The following is a 12433-nucleotide window of genomic DNA, read 5'->3' on the forward strand; positions in this document are numbered from 1 at the left end:
GGGAGGTTTTGGTTCCTAGCTCCTACATGGTGGCTTATAACTGTGACTCCAGTGGCAGGGTACCCAGTGCCCTCTTCTGACTTCCAAGGGCACTACACATGCAAGTGATGTAAACATACACACAGGCAAAACACTCACACATATAAAATGAATACGTATAAAAAATAAAAAAGAAATGTAAAGAAACAAGTAAAGTGCATTTGGGACCCCACATTCAACAACGGTGGAAAGCTTTTATCATAGTAATAGCTATAAAAGAGACTGAAAGGGCCCAGGAATTAAAGACCTACCTAGGGTAACATGGTAGATTCCTTTCTCACTGAAGGATAAAGAAATAAAAAAAGGAGAGGGATGAAACTTATCCTATATTTGCTTTTATATCTCTCTTTTTAAATATCGAGGACAGAAACTTCATATTGAAGATAGAAATTTTGTAACACAAGAGAAAATTTCAATAATTAGTGGTTTGATTAAAAAAAATCTTTGGAATATAGACATAAATTGCCCCACTAAAAGCAGAAAAAGATACACAATTGAAGATTTCTTGGAAGAAAGCCTTAAGGTGCAGAAGATTGCTATGAAAATGAGAGGGATAGGCTACTCAGAACAAATGAGCGGTAATAATACCAACTGCTTGTGATAAAAGTGCTACAAAAGCCAAGTGTTCAGCTGGGGCTTGTGGGAAAAATGCTTTAATAATTAAGAAAAGGTAATAACAAAATACAGAAAAGCCTTATAATTTTGTTGATGTTTTAGACTTTCACTGTAAGGACTCTATAAACTACAGCACCAAATAAATGATTCTGGGGGAGAGTGTTCTCTTTGAACCTGCAGGTTATAAGCATAGGAAATGAATGAACATTTTGGTAATTATTACAGGAATTCCTTGAGACACTGCTTTAAGCTTAAATGGCTGTTTTATGGAAATAAAAAACTCAGCAATGGTTCTTCAAAGAACACACTGATAAGCCTCATAGAAATAGATGAGGGAGTTTACAATAGGCTATGATTGGGAGGTCTTTCGTTAAAAAAAAAAATGATGAAATGACCAATTTGGACTTAATGACAAAAAGGAACCATCTAAAACTAGCTTTTGGGTAGGTAGCAGCTCTATGATGGGAAATAAAAGGAGAGGTAGTATGATCATACAGAATGAAATTTTACATGAAACCTTTATGAATAAGGACAGAAAGCTATTTCTAATTAGGTGGTTCAACTCTGAATGACTGAGTGAAATTGACATAAAAGTTGTAGTCCTTGATTCTTTCCTTTTAGAAGTGTTTTCTTAAAAAAAGGGAGGGGATTTTCTTAATCAATGAATGCACTAAAGGCAAGGAATGTTGAGAAATGGAGACCATCCATCCAGTAATATGGATGATTAACACCACAAATGATAAAATGACATTTTAAACTTGCTAACAGTGTTGGATAATTCTGGATGAACCTGGATACATTCAAAGACAACAGAAAAGTATAAATAGCTGCATTTGGGCTAAAAGAAAGAAATCAGCATGGGATAACTTATATCTTACTAACAATAAAGCATTATATGAATTATCAGTTAATAGGTTAATGCGTCTCTGTAATAATTCTAACACACTTGAAACAATGGTATCTAGATCTCCATCAGCATAAATTTAAGGTGATTATAGGAAGTCAGCTTAAGAATAGAAAAACTGTGTTTGACAACATTACCCCTTTGTACAGTTTTGGACATATGCATAAAAATGTTGAGGTAATTACACCAAGGAAAACTACAAGCTTTGGGAGTTGGAAGGAATCTACAGATTGTCAGTCAGCTTAGAGTACAAATAAGTGCCATCAAGACTGGCATTGCTTTTTTTTTTTCTTTTTTTTAATACTGAGTATGGTGAACCCATTAAACGTATGAGACCACTCACTCCACAAAGGCAAGATAAAATCAGCCTTTGTTTATCTTTCACCTATTATGCTCTCTGGAATTTCCAACACTATCTTATTCTTTCTTCCATATGATGGCCTTTAACAATTATCTGTTCATTGAAATCAAATGTGTTATTTTCGGCTTCACAGCAAATATAAAATTGTCAGAAATCTAATTTTGTGTAAATACAAAGAAGAACTTTTAAAATGTATCATCATGTCTTTTGGATTCAAGAGCTCTGAAATCCTCAAATCCTTAAATAGAGGCTCAATAATAGATTTTCTTAAATATAACAGGTCTGTCTTTTTTTTTTTTTTTTTGGGTGGGAGGGTAAATATAACTGTCAGAACTCTTAAGTTTTATGTTATGGTAAGAGAGCTCTTATTCGTATTTACATAAAGAATGGCATATATCCTATGTCTACCCCAACAAAAACAACTAACTGAATTTTCCCTTTACTATAAAGAATTTTGCAGTGTATTGGAGAAAAACAACTGAAAGAAACACTAAACAGCACATATCCTACTGACTTAAAGTAGCATTTTAAGTTAGTTAAACATAGCTTCACTTAATTATTAAGCAAAGAGTTGTGTTGATTTATCTTTGTAACTGTAAATATTTTCCTGCCTCCAATTAAGCATGGTCCTAATTAAGTTTATAAAAGCATTTCATAATCCTCAGTTCCCAAGATGCTAAATTTAGAGTAGGCTTCCCAGAAAGTATATAAGGCGTACAAAGACAATAGCATTCAAAGTGAGGGATGGGGCTTATTAGATTCTGCTGAATATGAAAGCCACACTGATCTCAAGCTGTCCCCATTGTCTTTAGAAAAAAAAAAAACATGTAAACTCCTGGATTTGACATAAATAACGAGCAATGAGAAAATAGAGTCGTCAAGGTGAAGAAGATATAAAGTGAATTTAGTGATAGTGAAGTCATGCCTTATTTTCTCTCACCAAGATTCACAGTGTGTATGCTTTAAAATGTCCATTTCCTAAGTCATAGAATAGACTCTGTTGGTAGGCTAAAATACAAACAAAAATTTAAGCAAACTTTGAAATGAAAAGAACCTATAGAGCCATGGACGATGAGATTTGGAAGACAAATAAATAGATTTTTGGCATTAAGTATATTCTGTGGATGATTTATCCAAAGACTCTTAGCACAATAAAAGATTAGACTTAAAATTGTATGCTAAAGATTTTAAATGGGACAGAGTTTGATGATCCCTCACGGAGGTTTTACCTTCACTAGGGAGTGGATAAGGGGTGGAATGGGGGTGTTGATGAGAGGCAGGGGAGGATGGGAGGGAGAGGGAACTGGGATTGATATATAAAATAAGATTGTTTTTAATTTAAACAAAAAAAAAAGAAAGAAAAAGAAAAAATATTTTAAATGGGGAAAAATTCAAAATTCTTAAAATGTGAAGGTTTCAAACTTCTGTTAAGACAATAAAATGTATATTATGTACTTAGTACTCAGATAATATTCCCTATATTAATAGTTTTCTGATAATCAAATTTTATAATGACTATTATAAAATTATGAAGCATGTTCTAAGTGAAAGAAATATTTAAGCAGAGCATGTAGAATATAATCTATTCACTTTATTGTCAGACATTTGATTGTATTAGTCAGAACAGCTGGCCACCAGAATGCTTATTTCTAAGGCACGATTTTTAAGGAGTGAGCCAAATCAGACATAGCTATTAGTCAACTCATCTTCTATCTTGCAAAGTTGCATAAATTATAAGTAAATTAAAATGAGAACAGAATACTTTGTGCTATTTCTCTAAGAATCATTTTTACAAAATTATAAATTAGATATGAAGGAAATTATTGGTACAAAGTAAGAAATTGCTGTACATTTTGATTATTGTTTCCTTTTAGTAAAAAAATTACAAATTTTAATTGGAATCAGACTTCTTGGAGATTTAGATAAACTAATTACATAGTACTTGTCATTTGATAAGTCAACAATAAATACCTACTGAATTAATAAGGTATGTTTGGAGCTAATTATATATATTTACAGTGAAGGAGAAGTGAAGTACAGGGATTTATAATTTATATTTTAGGAGATTAAATATAGATTTTGAAATGTTATAGAATCCACAATTGGGAATATTAAATAATTTGTAAATTGTCTACAATAACTTTAACTATAGTATTCAATTACCTTAAAATTTCTGTGAAATAATTAAATACATTTATTTTATCAGCATACTTACATCTTGTGTTGGTCTCAGAAATAAATATACACAAAACTGCCATATTACATTGCATAGGAAAACATTCTAGGAGTTCTGAAGTATGAAGCTTAAATAATAAGTATTTTTATAGCAAAGTATCACCCTTACATTCAAACATACATATGTGTCCACTTGTCCTTTAATGAGTAACAAATTACTCAGAACTTTCTCCCATTAGAGATTTTTTCAGAATATCATTGAATTACTTGTGTGTGTGTGTGTGTGTGTGTGAGAGAGAGAGAGAGAGAGAGAGAGAGAGAGAGAGAGTGAGAGGGAGAGAGAGAGAGAGAGAGAGAGAGAGAGAGAGAGAGAGAGAGAGAGAGAGAGAGAGAGAGAATGCTACGGGTGGGCATGGTGTTTGTGGAACTGGCAAAAGGCTGTCCAGTCTCCTTGAGCTGGATTGTAGGTGTTGTGAGCCACTGGGTGTGGGTCCTATGGGAACTAAACTTGAGTCCTCTGGAAAAACAGCAATTGCCCTTAGCCTTTGAGGACTCCTCAGCACTCACAGAGTTCTTAAGAACAAATCTCAGATTCTGGCCTGGCTGTTTTAGCACAGAGCTTTGGGATAAGCTGAAAATATTATGAAATTTCCATGAAGGTAAAATTTTACTCAGGTACAAGATAAGCAGGTAAGAGAGCTTCAGGGTAAACAAGAAAAAAAAGCAGGCTGACTTTAAGAGAGATTTCTATACAACTTGCTAAAAACTATTCACATTGAGAAGCTAACAATAAGTCATCACTGAACTGAAAATAGTAAGAGGCAACATTATGACTGAATGTGATTATCTATTTTGGCAAAAAATATAAATCACATCTTGTCTTGCCTATGCTAATGACAGGTTGTCATTCTGTTACATGAGATTAAATCTTACCTGGCTGCATCTTTGCTAGCGTGACTCTAGCATGTAGATGTCTTTTTTCCCATTCAAATCTGGTTTCATTATTTTGAACATCACAGAGATGGAGGGTCACTGGGTATTTACTAAACTACAAAAGACATTATTAATATTTTACCCAAACTAATTAGGATGGTACAAGGCAATGAATGACTTTTTAGGAAGACCCAAGGCTGTGAACCAAGCACACTGTTAATTTTTGAGTCATCTTCTTTCCAAACACTATGGCTTTTGGTATAAGGACAATAGCTCAGAGGTGTTTGGAAGATCTGTTCTCTAACTGGTTTATGAAAATGAACTAATAATTTCATGTTATATATTTGTGACATTTATATTTGAAATGGGAGTTATACAGAAGAGGCTTGTTTCTACCATATACAACCACATTCAATGGGACTAAAAAAGTTGTCACAGTGCAAAGGGCAGTAATTATAGTTACTAGAATCCCAGTATAATCCCTTGCAAATTCTAGCTTTATATAATGTCTAAAATAAATAGATGTACAATTTTGATATATGTTTCATATCAATAATGGTTAATAATTGTCTTTATCATGTAAGCAAAAAAAAAAAGGGTAGTGTGATTTAAAATCTAACCTCTAACCAGTATCATAATTATAGATGACTTATATATATTTTACATATTTATTTATTTATTAGTGTTTTATATTCCCTTACAGTATTATATATCAGATAATATGATATTGAGAATTCTCCCAAGATTTTCTATGTTCTTTCTTTGTATTTACTTGTATAACAAGGCAAAGATGGTGCCTACAACTTCAAAACAGTGAGATATTTAAGGTACTCTGCTATTATTTGACCTTATCATATCCTTTAATTAAGTTTGCTGTGTCCTTCTTTATCTACTCCATTTAGATTACAGCTGTAATTTCAGAGATTATTTATGATGATGTTCTTCCCAAATTTACTTGTGTGCAAAATTTATCTTGAAAACAAACAAAAATGATGCAACATTTTCTTTCTTTTCAACTTGTTCTACTCCTCCAACCTGGCATTCAACAAAGGTTTGTATTCATAGTACATCATCTTGTTGCCCACAATCTACCCAAATGCTCTTAAATATAAAACTCATGCCCTTTATAGACTCTCCAAGATATGACCCTTACAATAACTGGAGAGGATGAGGGCACTGTATTAACAGTGGTTATTTATACTCTCTGCATAGATATTTCCAGGTATTAGACTACTGAAATACAACATAACCTGTACAGTTCCCACATTGCCAATGGTGTGTGAAGAATAATGTAATTTAAAATATAAATTTAGCAAGTATTTTTCAGAAGTTCTAATTTGGAAAGCATGGATATCACTTCCAGATAACTTAATGTATACTGTAGTTACATGGTAATAGATTTAATCTCTATCCACTCTAGCTGAAAGACCTAGGTTTAGTTTTAAATTTCCAAGAGTAAGCTAAATACTCGTGGAAGTCAAATGAGAATACTGGTAGGTACTTTCCTAGATTAAAAAAAAAGAACATTACAACTTTATGAAAGAAATGAGTGAGCAAATAATGTGTACACTCATGTATAAGAAAGAATATCTTCTAACTGCCAAGGACGAAATCAGCAGGATCAAAGGATAAAGCTCTTGAAAACCTTATCTAAATCCCCTACCATTACAAAGGAGTGGAAGACATTCTCAGCCAACTTTAACCATGTTAATCAAGACAGTATTTTAGTGTTACAGCAAATAATTTCTGAATTAAGTATAGCTTTTATACTGTAATGATTTAAAAGTTGTAGAGTCTGGCATAATTAATAATTTAATTTAAGGAGGATATTAAAAGGCCTCTACCTCAGAAAAGCTTAGAAACTGCTAATTGGGATAATAGGAAATTACTTGTCTTTTCCCAAATGTCAGTGAAGTAGGTCAGGATAATTAATATGCATGCTGACTTTTCAGTCAAAGGAAAACAAGACATGTCTCATCAGTGTACTTTTAGTGCCATCTATTTCAGACTAAAATGAGTTCAGCCTGAGAAAATGGTCACAGTGTGACTCAGTGAAATAACTGAATTTAAAAATAAAACAAAAGGTAGCTTAACCATGAGAACACAAATTGCATTCTGTACTATAGAAGACTAAATTGCCCATCATAAACTAAGGTTAAATTTTACAATTGCGAGGAAATTGAAACTATTCAGGGTATGGCTTTAGGTAAATTTTCTTTGGCATTAATTGCGAACATGTGTCACTTAATGTATAACATTACATGAATTGAGACAAAATAAATTATATAAAAGGAGTTTGGTTAATGATAGTTCTTTATAAAGCAGTTTATATCTTCATGTTTTCTATTACCTGCTTTGTTCATTGTTTAATTAGTTCCTATTTTAAATGTTTAGGCAAAATGAAAAGAAAAATGTTCTGAGCCAGAGATATAACACTCAATTCCTCTGCACCTATGCACATGGTTAGTACATATGCTCTTTAGTAGACCAAACTGAATGCTGGCCTCAAGCAGGATAGAAATATGCTACTGAGAGACTGAGTTTTGCTACTTTGCATTACTTGTCATTCTGTGTGTTTATATGAATGAGTGCTCTATGTCAGAGGATGTACATGTAAGTGTGATGCTGACATTATGTCCATGGATTCTTGTTCTGTGTATAATTTATTTCTGGCATAATACCAAGCAGTTCCATTTCAATAAGCAGTCTTTGCACTTATTTCAAGGGACCAATCCACACAGGGCATGATTATGACATCTTTCAACTAGATCCTAGATAGTATTTTGAAAATACTGATTTCTAAAGTGAATCCTTCTCCAAATGAAACTTCATCATGTTATACAACCCTAAATATTTAGAACAACAATCCCTCTGCATTAGAAAGGTGAATATACACTGCACTGAATAGAAAAATCTAAGTAAAATGGAATGCAGTGCTCCATGCAGAACAGTTTGGAGTACACAGAAAAAAACAAAACAAAACAAAACAAAAAAACAAAACAATGAAATGGGAAGATTTATGGAGTACTCCAAAAGAAATAGATTGGGGTCTCACGGATAGTACATAATCATTTTAGTGAAACAAATTTTACTGAAATTGCATGGACTACACTACAGTATTGCACTGTAATGACAAAATGTATAAAAGCTAATTTTGTTGACAAACTCACTAGAGCTGTTTTGCCTGAGCATGTTTATTTTATAAAGAGCTCACTGAAAAAAAAGTAGAAAGCATCAAATAATTATGCATTTAATACAACTGGAACCTGGGCTTAAAAGAAAATCCTATAAACACATGGGTACATCCATACGTCCAAAAATAAATCCTATATGCAGAACAACAAAAAGAGGATTCTAATTAGAGACACTCTGGGCTTTTGGAAACCATGTGTCTTTGTACATGACTAAGCTAAGATAAACTCCATAAATCACTAAAAATAGCATTGATGATCCTGTCTATAGAATTGATACAAAGTTTTCTGAACATAATTTTCTATTCTAGAACTTAATACTATTTGTCCTCCTCCCCAGGGTTTACATAATAATAAACAAAATCAACATATTTATGCATAGTTGTTGTAAAATAAATTTTCTAATCAATACTTTAAATTTAGAAAATACTTTGTTAATTATGGTAATAATTGCAATATTAAGCATGTATTAGGATTGACAGAACTCTATATAAAAGCCTAGGGTGACTCCTAAATATTCCTTCTATAAGAATCTTCCATAATCTCTGATAGATATGGGTGTTGGTGGGGTCTGCAGGTATGGTTTCTAATTTCCTTTCAAGCCTAGATAGTCATATCTTTTGTAATGTTCTTTTTGGAGACTGTGGCTAAAATGTTCTTTACACTGAAACTGCCTTAACATGTGAATTTTATTACAAGAACTTCTTATATCGTGTTGATGGAAGAGGTAGACTACCCATTAAGTTATGTGAGCATAAGACATAAGAGGATCTCATTTTAAAGGAACCAAGTTTCACACTGAAATGAGATTCATAACCTGTTAGTAACATGTAAGCTAGTTTTTCCCTCCCCAAATAGTAATGAAGAACTTAAGCTAATGTATCCTATAATCAAAGTCCCATATACTTGACTAATGGGGTGAGTATTATATTTTATTTGTATCTCAAAAGAAGCCAAACAAGTAATTTGTTTATTCATCATTGGTTCCATTCCTCTGCAATAATCCACTTAAATTGTATTTAAATAAAGATTTTAATGGTATTCACCTACATCTTTTCATTTTACTTTTAGGACTTACAGACAGACCTTTGATTTTAAATAAATGAGTTGTATCCTTTCCCTTAAACAAGGTTTCTGAACCAGTGTATCATAGTAGTTATGATAGATAGCTAGTAAATAGATTCAGCTTTTTTTTGAGACAGGGTCTCATATAGCCCAGATCAGCTCTAAGCTTGCTATGTATCTGATGATGACCTCAAATTCCTGACCCTCCTGTCTTTACATCCCAAGTATATAATGTATGCATCACTATGCCTGACTAAGAACATATTTTTAAGGTAAAACTCCCTAGAGGGGAGTAATCAAAAGGTTACTGAATCATCATCTCCTTTTCCATTAGAGTTGAGACCCATAATAGAGTTTTGTAATAAATGTACATACCAACAAAATAAATGCATGTTTCTGGCAAACTGGTTTCTAGACAAAGCTAAAGTTTGTGATGGCAAATGCTGTATGAAACTTCTTAGTTTTTGGTGGTGGTGGTGGGGGGAGTAATTTTTGGACTTTTCCTTTAAATCCAACAATGAGAGGAAAGTTATAAATACATTTTTGTTAATGTTAGTGGGCTTTGTTAACAGCCTGCTTGAAACATTTACCATTTCTTAACTCACACTTAGGGGGCAATCACTGTGGACTGACAAGGTGATGCATGAAAGTGAGAAGCAAGTAGGGAAGAGAAGAAAGTAAAGAAATGAAAACCATTAACCATAAAAAGCAAATGGGAGTTGGGAGAAAAAGCATTTGTTCTAGAGGTGCTTGTCCTGGTTCATAAATTAGGGAGACCTAACTTCCTATTCAGCATGACCATTCTTTTATTTTTTTCCCAATGGAAACAACCTACAAATAAAGAAGCTGAAAAGTTATAACTGTGTATACAGGCTAAGGATTTCCAGAAACATACTTACTTTTCTCTCCTATGTTTTCCCCTGCTGCCTCCCCTTCTTCCTCTTCTTCCTCTTCTTCCACTTCTGGTGGCTGTATGTCATCTTGTGGGTCACAGGCACTAACTGGTGCATTCAGACAGCAGTGGTTGAACCCGCTATCTCGAGGCAGAGTAAAACTTCGGGGCTTGCCCCCATTGCCATTTAACACTTGCATCCTTTCACTCTCAGCTAAAGGGTATGGACCATAGTGATCCTGGAGGTGGCACTTCTGAGTGGGAAGTGTAGACTGCCGCCTGTGCTCAGGGGAGATGGCTGCCGAGTCAGAGAAGACAGAATCTTCCAGAGGCAGAGTCTGAAGATAGTGTAAGCCCGAACTTGTCAGAGGTGTCTCGATTAAATCCTGCCAGGAGCGGCGCTGACTGGCGGTCTTGCGAATGGGGGACACAGCACTGCTCCCAGTAACTTCCTGGCGAAACTCCTCATGCGAAGACTGAGACTGAGAGGTCTCTGTGGAGGAGAGCCGGCTGTGTTTTGCTTCCACATAAGGACTGGCACAACTCATCTGTGGAAAGGAGCTCCTTGTCAGTTTCCACAGAAATAACAGACCATTTCGACAGGCAAAGAACTTGCTTTCTTTTTACCACAGAGAGTTTATAATGGCTGGAGTCTTACACAGTCAAGTAATAACTGAGCAAGTTTGCAGCCATCTCTAAGTTTAGTCCCCAATTTATACTTTTAAGAGTTAGGGATTCCGATATTTTGAGATATGGATGGAACAGTTGTCCATGAAACACCTCATACAATATGACAAATCTGATAATAATGGAAGTATGAAAAATTGTAAATGTTTATGTAAGAAACACTCAGCAACTAAACAATTTTAAAATCTTTACATATTTTGAAATTCTAAGGGGGGGGAAAAACCGCCCTTAGATTCCTATTTCTGGATTTCAGGCAGCTTGTGGGTGAGTGTATGTGAGAACAAGTTGCCTATAAACAAAGCAAATTTTCTGCTTCTTCATAAGTAAATATCTGTTTCTATGGGTACCACAGAAAAGCTGTCTGATGTTCTGGTTAATTCTGGGTAATTTTTGGAGAACTGAAAATACAGGTAGGATGAAATTATAGTTTGTTGGGGACTAGCACTTTCTGTGAATATAGGCATGATAGAGCACATAAAAAGAGATATATTTTGTGGATGAATTTAAAGTTTGGGGATATATATATTATAGTATAAAAGACAAGAAGGAAGAATAGCATCAATAAAATGCTATAAAACATTTTCAGTGTGACACTCTACCTGGGACAAGCCTTACTCCAGCTCCAGACACTAGCAGGCTAGCCCAAGTGCCTTTATTCAAGAAGCTACATTTGTTAATCACAAATGGGGCTGCAGTGGCAGCTAGAACAAATTTAGCTGAGATAACGTACCACTCCTTTTGGAAAAGGGAGAGAAACTACTTAGCATCATCCATGGGTAGATTGCTACCTTTCAACATATTAAGTATTATGTTGAAAAACAACATAATAATATGAATAGTTTCTTTCCAAGATGCTACTGTTGTTCAAAGGAAAAAGACAGAAGAATAGTAGAACAAGGGTGCAGAGGAAATATTGGGAACTGGAAGATTTAAGTGGTGTTGCAGGCAGGAGGGTTGGTGAATGGGGGGGCAGGGGTAGGGCTAAGCAAACTTAAGGTAAGGTAAGATAATTAAAAAAAATAATTTCAAAAAAGTGAAGCTGTGGTTCCCCTTTCATCTTCTATAAATCTCAAAGGAATCATACAGAGCCTAGTGTTTTTAAACAAAGGGAAAATACTTGGAATAATGCAAAGAGGTTAAATTATCTTGACTGGTATAGTCACATAAACTAGCTTTCTTTTCCGTTGTGGAAGACTAAGACCTAAGTTACAGAGAACTGATTATTTTGGTAATATGACCATTAAATTAAATGGAGACACTGACATATTCTCAGCAATTTTGATGGGAAATGGGCATAAATTGGCATAGTCTCAAGAAAAGTAGGGTAATTATCTCAGTTAAAGACTGAAGTATTGTCTATACATAGAGTAATTTATAGATTTAAGAAAATTCTGTAGAATACACACACACACACACACAGTAAAGCAGATACCATGGCTATATCCAAAATATGCGTGCGCATGTGCGCGCACGCACACACACACACACACACACACACACACACACACACACACAGGAGCATGTGTTTTTTTAGTACTGGGGAATCAGTACTAAACCCAGAGATATGTGCA

The 12433-nt window shown here is 34.2% G+C and overlaps 1 protein-coding gene across 5 annotated transcripts in view; it reads right to left on the reverse strand.

Moving 5' to 3' along the window:
• Cnksr2 (connector enhancer of kinase suppressor of Ras 2) overlaps positions 1-12433 on the reverse strand; it is a 248221-nt gene that overhangs the window by 22011 nt on the left and 213777 nt on the right. For all 5 annotated transcript variants that reach the window (XM_051179229.1, XM_051179227.1, XM_051179228.1 and 2 more), the window contains one exon: positions 10183-10723. In XM_051179229.1, coding sequence (XP_051035186.1) covers positions 10183-10723 — 541 coding nt within the window. The remainder of the gene's footprint in view (positions 1-10182; positions 10724-12433) is intronic.

The sequence above is a fragment of the Phodopus roborovskii genome, unplaced genomic scaffold (genome assembly GCF_943737965.1).
Source record: "Phodopus roborovskii unplaced genomic scaffold, PHOROB, whole genome shotgun sequence".
In the NCBI taxonomy this organism is placed as follows: Eukaryota; Metazoa; Chordata; class Mammalia; order Rodentia; family Cricetidae; genus Phodopus; species Phodopus roborovskii.